The sequence below is a fragment of the Triticum aestivum genome, chromosome 7D (assembly GCF_018294505.1).
Source record: "Triticum aestivum cultivar Chinese Spring chromosome 7D, IWGSC CS RefSeq v2.1, whole genome shotgun sequence".
Lineage (NCBI taxonomy): Eukaryota > Viridiplantae > Streptophyta > Magnoliopsida > Poales > Poaceae > Triticum > Triticum aestivum.
This window is the reverse complement of record NC_057814.1, coordinates 38,198,245-38,213,166: the sequence shown is the minus strand read 5'-3', so window position 1 is coordinate 38,213,166 and position 14,922 is coordinate 38,198,245. Positions and strand designations below refer to the sequence as shown.

General features: G+C 42.7%; 1 protein-coding gene and 1 long non-coding RNA gene across 2 annotated transcripts; one reads left to right on the top strand and one right to left on the bottom strand.

Moving 5' to 3' along the window:
• Positions 1-445: 445 nt before the first annotated feature.
• Positions 446-9,772, bottom strand: LOC123166825 (uncharacterized). The gene is made up of 2 exons (XM_044584631.1): positions 9,172-9,772; positions 446-4,435 (listed from the first exon to the last, which is right to left on the bottom strand). Exons 1-2 carry the CDS (start codon positions 9,579-9,581, stop codon positions 757-759), a joined length of 4,089 nt encoding a protein of 1,362 aa, XP_044440566.1. The 5' UTR covers positions 9,582-9,772; the 3' UTR covers positions 446-756.
• LOC123166826 (uncharacterized) lies at positions 3,543-6,035 on the top strand. Its single transcript, XR_006483709.1, has 2 exons — positions 3,543-3,783; positions 3,933-6,035. It is a non-coding gene; the product is annotated as an uncharacterized lncRNA (long non-coding RNA).
• Positions 9,773-14,922: the final 5,150 nt, after the last annotated feature.

Here is a 14,922-nt window from a genome sequence, read left to right as displayed (position 1 = left end):
CAGAGGAGAGCAATGGCGGCTGGCGGCGGGGGCGGCTGTATAGGGCGGGGCCCTGAAGGCGTCGCCGTCCGAGCAGGCGCCTTCCTGCCGGACCTCCTCCTTCCTCCCGGGCGTCCCTCTGCGCGCCGCCACCTTCAAGCACGGCCGCCGTTCGCCTCCGCACGGTGAGCTCTCCGCGCCGCGCGTGTGGGTGTGGGATCTGATTTGAGATGCGATGCAAATAATGCAGCAACGGGGATCTGATTGGTTTGGCCATGAATAGATGAGAGGGAATTTGTTGTGGGGATTTGGCCATGTCTGCCGCGGGAACTCAAAAACAGAGAGCGCAGAAATATATTACAGGGCTTTTGGTGTGAGATCACATTCAGTAGATAGTTTCTCGAGCTTAGGATCAACCACTCGGCAACCTGGAGACGAGTGGTTTAATTCTCACTCCATTCGGTCATTCACTCAGGCAGTAAATACCCAAATCCATGAGCTCAAACTTCACACCATTACATTTATTCAATCTTAGTGACAGGGCACACCGTACACACCATTACATATGCTCAATCTTAGTTACAGGGCACACATTTATAACAAGTAGCAAAGACACACATTCAGTCGATCGACATACACAGATAAAGAACATATATGTCCACGCGTGCACTGTGGGCAGAAACACACAATAGCAAGCCAAATAGCACACACAAACCACACCATCGGATGGCAGTCGGTCAATGATGAATGGATATGATAGGAAGGGCACCTCCGGCATCAATCCTGTCTCTTCCAGCAGGATGGGAATCTTGCGGCCTTGCCCATTTCTTCTATGTTTCCCATTTCTTGGTATTGGTTTTCTGGTTTGTTGTGTATAAGATTGGGTTTATTTTTATGTTTGTTAATTGCTTCTTTCAACTCAACAGGGATCAATTCGCCATTGAACTCGAGCTCCTTCAATTTTGGAAGGTTGCCAATGCCGGACAGACTCCCCACCGTGCCCCTTGTGAAGGACCAGATGATTTTCTCGAGCTTAGGAGCAGATCCGCTGGCGAACTCTATCTTGGTGATGGCAGAACCATCGACAATAAGAAGGTTGAGACTTGGGAACTCATCTTTGTTGAACTTAATCTGGCTTTCAACACAAGCTTTCTCCTTCAGGACTAGGCAGCGCATATATCGTATCTTGGCGAACATTTTCAGGTCATCTTCGCTCAGTTTGGTACTACAAAGAGTCACCTTGGAAACTTTCTCAGCCTTGTCAAATAATGAAAGCTTGTTGTTGTTGTTGTTCAACTCGACTTCCTTCAGTTCTGGAAGGGCTTCGACCCCAGAAAGAGATTGTATGCCATCGGTTGAGCATAAAGTGATCTTCTCCAGCTTAAGGGCCCCACCTTCAAACAAGATGTCAGTCATGTTGGAGCCCTCAACAAGAAAGCACTTGAGATTTTTGAATTTGTCATTCTCGAAGGTGAGCTTGATGTCGATGTATGCTTTTTCTCGGAGCCTGAGACAAACTATATTGGGAAGTTTGTTGAGGACCTTCAGATCATCCTGCTTCAGTCGGGTTCCAGTTAGAGTTATCTTCGCAAGTTGCAAGAAGTCGTTATGTTTGGTCAGCACTTGAAGAAGTTGCCCCTTTTTTGTGGTTCCAGTAATGCTTAGGCTCTCAAGAAGAAGCTTGGGAGGTTGTTTATAATATTGGAGAACAGTACTTGGAAAATCTTCGTTGGAAGGCTCTTGCTCAGTCATGGGAAGAGTGATTGACAGAGACTTGAGGCACTCATGCAAGTCACTGATAGCTCGAAGCAAATTCCTAATGAGTTTGTCATTGTCTCCAATAACCACACCAAGCTTCCTCAGTTGCCACAGCTTTCCAATATCTTTCAAAACTTGATGATTTTGTGCCTTGACATTGGACAATACCTCCATGTTTAACATTTTTCCGATCTTTTCAGGAACATAAGATATTTCAGTACTGCCTGCCTTCGGCACAGTGTGTCCAGCCAGCAAACGCTTCAGCTTCAGGAGTAGGACATTTACTGTTGCAGACTCAGGCACATGGGTGTCCCGAATATCCAATACTTCCAGCTCACGGAGGTTGTTGATTTCACTAGGCAGCTGTTTAACATCTGTTCCCCTTAGACTCAGATACTTGAGCAGTACCATTGTTCTGCAGATGTCCTTGAGGTACCGCTGGTTCTTACCACCAAAGCATTTACAGCCTTCTAGATCTAGCACCTTGATAATGGATACTCGAAATGATTCTTCATAGAGCTTTTCGAAGAATCTGTTGATTTTATCAGAGCGACGGATTCGAAGATTGTTGAAAATGGAGAAGTGGCGAGCCAAGTAATGTGACAGCCGTGTTTCTATAATGCGCTGTTTTCTGGCGATCTTTGTTATGAATCCATGAACTACATCACCTATTACACAGCTCTTCACCTGTCCTGTTGCACCAATATCAGCAGGATAAACAAGCCACCGGTTAATTAGCGCATCAAAACATCGATTGGCATGTCGAACAGAACTTGCCCAGTCTTGCTTGGTTATCAACCCCTCTACAACCCACCGTCCTATCAAGGTTGACCGCCTGATGTGTTGTCGTCGAGGGAAAATTGCTAGGTATAGCAAGCAGGACCTGTATTCCTTAGGCAGGTCACTGTAAGAGAACATGAACATCTTCTTAGCAATGATATTCCTGTCGAATGAGTTGTGCCCAGATGTGTGTGAAGCTTGAGGTACCGGCTGCAGGGCTTTGTGCAACTTGCTTAGCTCTTCATGGCTCCTCTTGGGGTTGGCGTGCAAAGCATGAATGAAGATCTTCATGCAGAATTCTTGTTGCTTACACTTGTCCAAGATGTCAAGATAAATCTTCGGGTTATCTTCAAGCATGTGGTTTTTTGTAAGCTCAAGTGCAGTATCACGGTAGAGGCCAAGAAGACAATAGTCTATAGGCTCCCGCACTGGCCAACAATATTCTTTGGCTCGTGCTATGTTATCTTTGAATGTCAACATCAGTGCACCAGCTATGCGACCAAACATGCTGAAAGCATTTTTGGTCTCCTCCCATCTAGATACCCAGTCATCATCAAGTTTGAGGATAACAAGGATCTGGCCATCTTGGCTCATCAAACGATCTTCAATTTTGTCCATGATTCCTTTGATCTGGAGCTGGTCTTTCATCGTGCACTCTATTTCCCGAATCTTTGCTATGGTTTCTTCAATTAGAGCATCCGGAATACAATGCTGACTTTGTATACCATCAACTGTATCTATTTTCTTCACGGATTTGTCTTCCTGCAGATCAGCTGGACCTGGTTTCTTCGTGGATTTGTCTTCCTGCAGCTCAGCACCTGGTTTGTGCATGGATTTCTCCTGAAGGACCTTGCGGATCATTTCTTTGATTTGATCCTCGACCAATATAATGGTGCTAGTGGTGCTGACGGCGGTGGCTTGCTCCTGGATCTGTGGGCGCTTCTTGGTGGTCACCTGGGGGAACACCTCCCTTAGGATCTGTTCATAATGGGCTTCATTGAGACGAATTGCCTTTCCTTCATCTTCTTCCATATGCCCTTTAAGCTTCTTGGCTGTTCCCTTGATGATAGCCTCGTGCGTGATTGTGTCTTCCTTCCTTTCTAGGTCTCTGATTGTGTCTTCCTTCCTTTCTAGGTCTTGTTTGGTAGCAGGCGCACCTTCAGCTGGCTTGTGCTTGAGCTGCCACAGCGCTTGGAGGAGTACGCCTAAGGGTTTATCTTTAACGGATTCTGGCAGACCCAGCGGGTCTTCATCCATTTGTTTCAGGTTTATCTGCAGCTGTCCGCCCTTCATTTTTTCCATGATGTTCTTGATTTCTTCAAACTTGTTGTCCAGGTTCATTACTTGGATTTGTTCTGTCAATTGATTGAGCAGCCTCCATTTTTCTAAGCGAATATCACTTTTTATTTTTTCAGTCTCGTCTTTGCTGACATGACCTTGCTGTTGCTGGGGCTGTGGTTCGGCAGATTGAAGCTTCCGCAGGATGTAATACAGAATGTCCCGAGTTCGAAGGGCTCGAGCAAACAAGTGCACTGCTGGGATGTCGACCATGACACTGCGCCTGCTGGGACAATGTTTTTTCCACATTGAGGAAGCTTCCTTCGCAATAGCCAGGGTTTCCTCCTTATCCAGTGCCACAATGGCGACCGATGGTATGGGCTCCCCCTCAGCAGTGTGGCGTTGTGCGACATCGTCTATCCATTCGGCTAGCTTCACCCTAGTGTTCTCCTCCGGCGTACGAGGCTGGTAAAATGTCCCTCTTACACCAGAATAGTTAGTTGTTGCCATTGCTAGCATGAGTTCATCGTTGCTCTTTTCCTTTTCATCTCCGGAACTAGTAGATGATGTAGACGCTTGCTCCTCTGCTGTAGGCGACAGTGCCGCTGCCGCCTCCTTAGCCGGGACCTCAACGCCGTACCTGTAACATGCCAGAAATAATTAATTAGAATGAAAAGTTCAACCATGTAGCCACAACAACAGATGAAGAAAAATAACTTCTGCAAGTGCAATATATATAGGCCAGGTGGAAATTCCGAGACCTTTGATAGGTTTATCTCATCAAAACAGTCAAAATGGTGTGGTGGTTTATCTTTCTATTTTATTTTTTTGAGGGCGGTGTGGTGGTTTATTTAGGTAAGACTCTGTACCAGGGGGGATGGGCTTGATGTTTTGACAATGTTTTAGCAATGTTCACATATATACAACTTAAAGCGAATTATATTAGGTGGCAAAATAGTCGCTCGGTAGCTAACTAGCTATAATACTTCTAGTAAGTTTCAGCCGAGAGTTTGTCATTTCATTTATCAGTAGGTATTCATTTCAGTGCTGCCAGTTGCACAGCCATATACACTACTAACTGTAACTGTAAACTCAGTAGTAATTGTTCATTATATTATCAGAGGCTGGCATTTAATTAGTAGCATATGATTCCTTCCCTCATTTATTAGTTTTTACTAGTAACTGTAAACTCAGTAGTAATTGTTCATTATATTATCAGAGGCTGGCATTTAATTGTAGCATGACTGAACTGTCAGCCTCATTTATTAGTTCCTACTAGTTAATTACTATGTTTATAAGCCAAAAACTAAAAGGCCAAAAATTAAGCCTAAGAAAGCACAACTAATCTTGTATACCAGCGATGTCAAGTGAGCAAGGCCAAAGACAGATGGGCGTTGATGGGCTGACTAGGCCTAGATACTTTTTTATTCCATGTTGCGTGTATCTAAAATACTTTTCTCTTTTATTCTCTCTAGCATAGTGATACATGGGTTTGTATGTGTGCACGTTTTTTCTAGATGTATAATTAATTGTTCATAATTAATTTTTTGTGAGGAAAATTCTTCATTATCCCCTCCGTTCCATATTAAGTGTCGTTGATTTATTATAACTTTGTACTTACATTCTTTTAATTTCTTGATTTCACAATAGGTATTATATCCATTTTATTTTCTGATATGTACTACTTTATGTTTCATGCATTTTCTGTATTTAATGGTTTTTGTTCTACTTATTTTTAATCTATTTCGCACCACTTAATCCTGAATATTCACGACGACTTCCTTTTCAGAAGATTTTTCCCACCGGTAATCGTGGATTGCTTTACAACAACTTTCAATTTCTTCCAATTTGTTTTTTCTTTTTCACTAGTAATTATGAGTTTTTTCCTTCGATGATTTTATTTTGTTCCACTTTTTATATTCTTACAATAGTTATGTTCCGTGATGAATTTTAGTAATCTTGAGTCACTTCATCATGAGTAATTTGATCCAGTAATATTAATTTCTCTGTTCCAGTACTAATCTTGAATTATTACACTGTGACATTATTTTTGTTCCACTTTTCTTGTCCGAATATAAATCCTAAATTATTGTGAAGATGATTTTCCCACTTTTTTGGTCAATAAGTTGTATTGAATTGTTGCGTGGTGATAATTTTTGTTCCACCACTTACTATGGATTGTTCCATGTTGGCTTCGTTTTTGTTCTGTTGTTAATTATAAATTGTTTTATTTTGGTCTTTTTATTCATAGTTATAATATTGTATCATGCTTTTTTATATTATTTATTTATTTTTGTTGCATTAGGAGTCCGAATTGTCCAATATGATTGTCTTGCTCTAATTATACTAATTCCTTGTCCTAATAATCATCTGCAATTGTCCTACAACTACCTTTTTGTCTCACATTGTTTTTTTGTCCAGTAGAAATCCTAGATTGTTCCACTTATTTTAATTTTTTGTTGCAATAGGGTTATTTATTGATTCCAGCATGACTTTTTTGTTCCACTTATGTTAACTTCCTATTAGTAATATAGTATTGTTCCATGACAACTTTCAATTTACTGTACTTATGTCATTTTTTGTTTAAATAGGAATCCTAATTTCTTCCATGATAATTTTTTAATGTTTTTTTTCAACTAGTAGTATTGAATTGTTTCATGATCGTGATGTTCACTTGAGCTGCGTTGTTGAGTGGTCTACATAATTTGGGCCTTAGTGCATTGAACTGCCAGACCGGTAAGGGGGACCGGCAAATCCTATTCCTAATAAGCAGAGTAGTAGCGGGCTTGCTTAATGGGCCAGCCATTTCCTTCTATAGTGTTTTCTTTGTTCATTGTCCAATTTACTTGTCTTATTTTGTGGTGTTCATGCGATTGTCCCTACTTTGTGCATTTCATGTTTATTATGTCTTCGAAAAAGTATTTTCACCTATTAGTATTTGTTTCTTATATTTTTTTCATTATTTCATTGTTTTTCCTTCTCATATTTTTCCATTCTGTTTTATTTTCCGCTAGTGGAATATTTTGCTTGATCAAGGCAGTTTTTGTGAATCCCGAACTTATCCTACAAAAAATCTAGGGGCAAAAAAAGAGCCTGGTCAAAATTTAAGATAAAGAAGGTCGATGTCGAAAAGACGCGCCACAAGGTGGCATCTCTTTCTAGTAGCTGAAAAGTCAAAAGGGAGCCGATCTACATCCACTCCTCCAAAAAAGCAAAAAACAATATTTGGTGCCTAATTTTTTTGGAATGATAATAACAAATATTTTTATAGATGTCTAGTATACATGTACATAAATATTTTTATCAATATATGTTTGACATAGGGTAAATTTCTTTTGTGGCATACGGATTTGTATTTTGGGTAGCTTTTGAACTGAAGTTTCTTTACTAACATTTTACATGTACTGCCTCCGGTCCTTTCTAATCCACATATAAGATTTTTCTAAAGTCAAACTTTGTAAAGTTTAACCAATTTTATAGAAGAAAAATCAACATTTATAATACAAAATTAACATCATTTCATGCATCATGAATTTAATTTTCATATTGTATAACTTTGGTATTGTAGATGTTGATATTTTTTTGAATATAAATATGGTCAAACTTTATGAAGTTTAACTTCAAACAAATCTTATATGCGAAGTAAAAAGGACCGGAGGGAGTATGTAGAATACATGTATATATCCGTGAAAAAATCAAACTTTTTAAACTGCTGATTATATTTTTGTACTGTTGAAAATACCATGTTCTATGGAGCACAAACCAGATTGACACTCTCAACATCCCCTCTCAACTGAGGCAGGCATTTTAAAGGAAATCAATAGATTTTCACTTTTGTGCCACTCTCTCGCCATCCATCTCGGTGTCCCTTTGTTCCTCCATACCTTAGGTTATGAATATGTTGATGGCACGATAGATTCCCTTGACACACACTAGTGGAGAAACACAATCTTGTGCTGTCACCACTTTATGGTACAAGTTCACGTTGATGACCAATTATTTGCATTGGTATAATTGTGTCTCTAAGCATTCTCTTATCATTGTATTGTATTTATTAATCTTTCGAATTTGAAGAATCATGTGTAGATATTAGTGCTTCTATTTATACCTTAATGCACTCGAATCGGATGAAACAACCATAGTGGAAGCAGGGAACTGCGGTATGTGAGCAAGTACTGGCCCTATTTGCTTGGCTTCACCATAAATGCAAGAACGTGTGTGAAGATATTGACATAATTTGGATGTCTCACAATGAGAAGAATTATTGTTTATTATTTTGATGATTTTTTTTATGTTTTAACCCTTATTTGAAGCTTTGTTTCCACATATGGTTGTTTCCTTTTCAATTTACTTGCGGTGTATTTTTACTCTTTGAAGCAACATGTATGAAATCCAGGAGTAGTACACCCTATAATTTACACACTCCTTCACCATGTTTATATCTCAATATAAACCACACAACTTAGAAATCCACCTTGCGATTTTGTACGTACATGAGCCAAGATGTAAATGAATTTCAATGGTTTTGTTATTTATAAGACAATTAAAATACCTAACTGCAAATCGATACTTAACTGCAAATCAATACTAGGATTTGTAGGATCGGATCATTGATATTCATTTGAGTACAAAGCTAAGATAAAATCTTCATCGGATGGCTATAAATAATTAAACGTCAAGTGAAAAAAAAAACTATTTGTAAACCGATTGAGAAATAGTCACTCTTGGATTTCTATATTAGAGCGGTTGTTGAGGCATGTTCTTTGTTATGTTCCCCTTGATTCCATGGATGTCTATTATTATGGAAATTTGTAATTGTACGACCATACCACTACACCTTCTATCTTCACTGTCTATGATTGCATCGAAATTCTTCTGGACAAACTTCTCTTTAATTGTTTCTCCAAATAAAAGAAAAATTGAACTCGAAACTTTGCGGATCAACATCGCACAAGTATTACCATGTGCAGAAATATTTTCAAATTTCTTGGCACAATAGGAATTTTTCAAAACGATACAGCTCATTCAAAATTTTAAATTTGACAAATTTATGTTTTATCAAAAAGATCGGAAGCATTTTATACAAAGAGTGGCACTTGTGTATAGTTGACTTGCATAGTTTTAATATCAAATGTCCTCTTGTTCGGAAGAAACAAAAATGAGAAATTTCTATACGAGGATAGCTTGGGTGTTGATGCAAACTGAATGGTGTAGGTAGAAGGTGTAGCTAAATAGGGGTATGAAAAAACCACACTCTTGTCTATAATTGTTATTTCTGTTGTTAGTTGTCTGCCATGGATTGGGAGATAAAAGAGGCTAATTGCGGCAAATATGCTACAGCATAGTGTTCTGAGAATGCAGAGAGTGTTACAGTACCTGGTTCGCCGCTCGCCAATGTCATGCGCCCTTTCCCTGAGCACACCCAGCTGGATGGCCGCGCGACGCTGGGCCACCATCTTGTGCACAAACCAGGGAAGCCAGAAGACGTAGCGCCGGAGGCCGCCGCTGGCGAGATGGAGCTCGGGGTTGCCGCGGTACAGGTACATGTCGATGCAGTTGCTGCTGTCCTGGGCGAGCAGCCGGACCTGGTTCATCCACGTGCGCATCTGCTCGTCCTGCTCGCCACCGCCGGGCGCCTTCTTTGACAGGTGCGCTAAGAAGCTCTGCATGCTCTCCATCTCCTCCTGGATGAACTGCACGTCATGCCGGACGCGGCCCAGCAGCAGGGCCTCGTTGCGGATGACGCCCAGCAGCGAGCTCACCGCACCCGACGCAAGCTCCGCCATTGCTAGCTCCTCCCTCCGCCGCCGGTGGCTTTGTGTCTAGTTCTCCTCGCCTCTGTATTGGAGATGCACGGGTTGCACCACAACGGTGCCGGCCGGTGGCTTCGTGTCTAGTTCAAATCGGTGATGCACTAATTCGGTATGCACCCATGTGGGTGGGTGGGAAGAATTTGTTCTTCTTCACGTGCACAAGGCAAGTATCTGCTCCTAGCTTTTCCTTCGAAAGAAAGAAATACCTTCCTTCTTATGTCCACCTTGTGATCAGTATAAGATGTACACCGTCATAGATTCCAAGGCAGGAAAGAGAATTGCTCGATCAAGCCGGATTGGCTTGGCTTGGTTTGGTGGAGCCGAGCTGAGCCTACTTTCTACGCGTAGTTCGTTTCTTGACAAGCCAGTAACCAACATGTAAATGCAAGATCAATTTTGTAGCCAACGATTAATCTTTCAGTTTAAGCAAAATTGTCAAATTAAAATAATTTTGTTTAATTTTTGTGGTGTATAGCACAAAATAATGGCTATATTGCTTGTAAACATTCCACGGAATCCTTCATACTACTTCGTATCTTCTGTTCCATCGGACCTATGAGCCATGTCTAGTCTACTTAAAATTAGATGGGCAAAAATTGGGAAAAGTGAAAAATTTATGGATGCATGTTGCAAATTTACATAATATTTTTGTTGGTTAATCATTTGAGACATTTGAACCCACAATTTGAGCTCACCTAAACCCTTAAAGTTAAAGCACCCTCAGCTCACAAGCCCAGCGAACGGAGCTAATTAAGTTCTTTGTCCACCACAATATTAAGTGTTAACTGTTTAGTTAGCGGCCCTTGATGATAATATACGAGGTAGGGGACCCAGTGTGGGTCGTCTTTCTTAAAGGAAGTAGTGAGCCAGACTGTAAAACAGATTTTCAGAACATGGGGCAACACAGCACTTTATTTTGAACTGCTCCAAAAAAGTGCTTAAAAGATTTTAAAAAATGAATTTTTTTACATGAGAATGCATGCATGTGGTCTAAGTACCTGCAAATTTCGTTCAATAATACACTGTATTATGTGCTGCACAAAAAAGGCAAAATTTTAGCCATAAAACAACAAAAAACAAGCCTCTAATTTTCATGTATTTTGTCTTTTTTATCTTTTACATGTAAGCTGTACTACCTCTGTTCCTAAACATAAGTCCTTTTAGAGATTTCACTACGGACTACATACGGAGTAAAATGAGTGAATTTACACTCTAAAAGTTCACTCATTTTACTCCGTATATAGTCCTAGTAAAGTCTATAAAAAAGACTTGTATTTATGAACGGAGAGAGTATATTGCTAAAATTTTGACCTAGTATACTGCACTGGTATATGTTCATGCACGCAAAAATTTGAAAATTTTCGAGCCGTAAAAATCTGCATTTTTTGAACTTCAAAATAAAGTGCTCCGTTGCACCCGTGCTCAGATGTCAATTTTTGGCCAGACTGGTCCTAGATTAGCATATACTAGATAACATCTTTAATTTGATTCTTTGATTCTTATCGAACCAACAATAATCAGGTCACCTTTTAATCTGATTCTTTGGTTTTAGTAAAGTTAAACTACGCCTATGTTGTCTCAACATAGCCGGTCCCAAGCCCGGGTAAAGGAGGAGGGTTGTGATAGGCTTGGCGAGCCAACGTAAAAACTCAGCCACTCTTATGAAGATGAAACCCAAAGGATTTTCGTTGGGGCGTAACCCTCTCAGCGACGCGCTACATTGGAACCAGGGTGTGGTGGAAAATGGGCAAGGGCCGGGCCGTCACCCCCCAGGTGGCGCGCCGTATCTTGATCCGTATACGGTGGCAAGTGAGCGAGGATCGGGTCGTCGCATCCTTAGTGGCACGCTACATCGGTGCCCGGATATAGTGGAAAATGAGCAAGGGTCTTCGCATTTGACTCGACGAGTGTAAAGGGTAAGGAAGCTAGCCGAGCCTAGGAGGATTCACTTAGGTAGCTGGAACATAGGGGCTCTGACAGGGAAGCTTCGGGAGCTAGTTGATGCAGCGGTGAGGAGAGGTGTTGATATCCTTTGCATCCAAGAAACCAAATGGAGAGGACAGAAGGCGAAGGAGGTGGAGGATACCGGCTTCAAGTTGTGGTACACGGGGACGGCTGCAAACAGAAATGGCGTAGGCATCTTGATCAACAAGAGCCTCAAGTATGGAGTGGTAGACGTCAAGAGACGTGGGGACCGGATTATCCTGGTCAAGCTGGTAGTTGAGGACAACTTATGGAGAGATATAGGGAGCAAAAGAAGGACTTGCATATGGTGTTCATTGACTTGGAGAAGGCCTATGATAAGATACTGCGGAATGTCATGTGGTGGGCCTTGGAGAAACATAAAGTCCCAGCAAAGTACATTACCCTCATCAAGGACATGGACGATAATATTGTGACAAGTGTTCGAACAAGTGATGTCGACACTGATAACTTCCCGATTAAGATGGGACTGCATCAGGGGTCAGCTTTGAGCCCTTATCTTTTTGCATTGGTGATGGATGAGGTCACAAGGGATATACAAGGAGATATCCCATGGTGTATGCTCTTTGCGGATGATGTGGTGCTAGTTGACGATAGTCGAACGAGGGTAAATAGGAAGTTAGAGTTATGGAGACAAACATTGGAATCGAAAGGGTTTAGGCTGAGTAGAAGTAAAACCGAGTACATGATGCGCGGTTTCAGTACTACTAGGTGTGAGGAGGAGGAGGTTAGCCTTGATGGCCAGGTGGTACCCCAGAAGGACAGCTTTCGGTATTTGGGGTCAATGCTGCAAGAGGATGGGGGTACTATGAAGATGTGAACCATCGAATCAAAGCTAGATGGATGAAGTGGCACCAAGCTTCTGTCATTCTCTGTGACAAGAGAGTGCCACAAAAGCTAAAAGGCAGGTTCTACAGGACAACGGTTCGACCCGCAATGTTGTATGGCGCTGAGTATTGGCCGACTAAAAGGCGACTTGTTCAACAGTTAGGTGTGGCCGCATAATTCTATCATAATTTCTGAGATGTCATCGAGTCTGACCTATTGGCGTTGTTCATTTGTCTTCACGCCGATCAACTTGACCTATCCAGCCTTAATTTTGGAAGATTGTTTTGTTGCAATATAGACTCACATGTTTCCTAAATGTCCGCTTCAAAATTTTCACGAAAGTGGCTACTAATATGCTCAACATGGTTAGTGGCCATGCCGTCCGGTCATCCAAACAGCTTTTATGCAAAGAATGAATATGCGCGATGAAGTAGTAATCATAAATGATACCATTCATGAGATGCACTAAAAAAGCATGAGTGGAGTAGTTTTTAACATTGATTTTGAGAAGGCCTATGAGAGCATCTACAGCTGACCGCCCCAAACTGGCCTCAAACGCCCGGGTGGCCCGCCCGGTCACTGACCGGTCACAATAATGTGACCTAGACGGGTGCCTCAAACAAGCCTCAGACGCCCGTGCTGATTGGCACCCCTCATATCCAGCCCAAATATCGGGCGGATATGGGGGCGACCGGACGCGCCTGCCATGTCGGACCCGGCCCATAACGGCCCACCCGACCCAACATATATTCCTCCCCATTTGCTCGCCGGACCAAACACTAGCTAGCTCACTCCATGTCCCCCCACTCCCCTCCGTCACCCAAGCTCACCTCCAGCGTTCTTCGGCCGTCTCCGGCATGGCGGGCAGAGGATCCGAGCCCTTCACCTCCAGATCCCGTCGACCCCGAGCCCATCCCACGCGGCCCCGAGGAGGAGATGGCCGTCCGGCTTGCACTCCACCGCTCCTGGGAGGAGGCCCGTGCACGACAGCGCTCGGCCTCCTTCCGCTGGGAATCAATTGCGTCCCCCAAATTGCGCATTTATCTGGGGCTAGGTGTGTCGTCGCTGCCTCACCGGAGGCGGTGCTGTCCGTCTGGCGTTCGAACACAGTAGCGTACGCGCAACCCTTCTGTTGGCGTTCGGAGACCATGGGCGCACTATGGGCGTCGTCTGACGCTAAAATGGTGCGGCGTGCCCGCCGTGCGAAGCAGCGGGCGTGGGAGGCGGCGGAAGGCCTCGCGGCCCCGGAGGTCGGCGAGGCGGAGACACATTCTCCGATGCCCCGTATGGTGCACGAGTCCGGCCACCACAACCGCGTCTTGGTGGATGTTGCCGGCTCATCCCAGGACGGATCCATCATCGATCTGACGTCCACCGACACCCAACGGGTTCCGGAATCCGACCAGGAAGAGTATGGCATGGAAGATGGCGGTGCCTTCAGTCCCGTGAGCCGACTCATGTCCCATGCCCTACTCTACCTTGCCGGAGACCGGACCAACACTCTGGGGAGCGCAGCCGGCCACCGGATACGGCCATGGCGGAACCGGGCAAGCTCAGCTTAAGATCAGTTTACTGGCATGTAATAATATGGATTTGTGGTTTCTAATTTGAGGTATCTAGATGTGGAATGCATTATTTGAGGTGTGACCGGTCTGTGTCCGCAGAGGGGTCCGGGCGCGTTCGCGGGTGTTTGTGGGGTCAGATTTGCCAAGTCCGGAAGTAGATGCTCTGATAATGTCAAATGGTCGTTCCTTCAACACTCCCTGAGAATGAAAGAATTCAATGATAAATGATGCTGGTGGATCCAAAATTTTGTTACTAGAGGCAGTATGGTTATCAAAGTCAATGATGACGCAGGCAATTACTTTCAGACAAAAAAAGGACTACGTGAGGGTGACCCCATGTCTTCAATGCTATTTAACATTGTCGCTGACATGTTACTATTCTGATTGATCGTGTCAAGCATGGCGTTCAAATTGCAAATGTAGTACTAGACATTGTGGATGGTGGCCTTTCTATTCTACAACATGGCGATGATACGACTCTTTCTATGCAACGTGACGTGCAACTTGCTAACACCATGTTATTTTAGTATTAGGTTTCAGGATTATATTTTTTTGAGAAGGGGCAATTACCCACTTGCCTTTGTAGTTATTAAACCTCATCCTCATGAATTGTTTACTTTGGAAAAAAAATGGTTCTGCCAATAATATCAATTGCAGGATATGACAAATGACACATGGGAGGAGTTAAAGCTCCCAGCATTTCAATCATCAAGACTGAACATCCTAAATAGTACTTGTTGACATTGTACATGTATATAGAGACACACCATACAAGACTTGAATAATTCGGGCTTCTTCTGGGGATTTTACTATTTTGTAGTTCCCTGTTTTTTCCATGATGTCACCTTTTTTTTGTGTTTGTGTATTTATTTTTCTTTTTGTGTGTATCTGTGGTTTTTTCCTTTAAGTGCGCGCGTCTTTGTGTGTGTGTGTTTTCT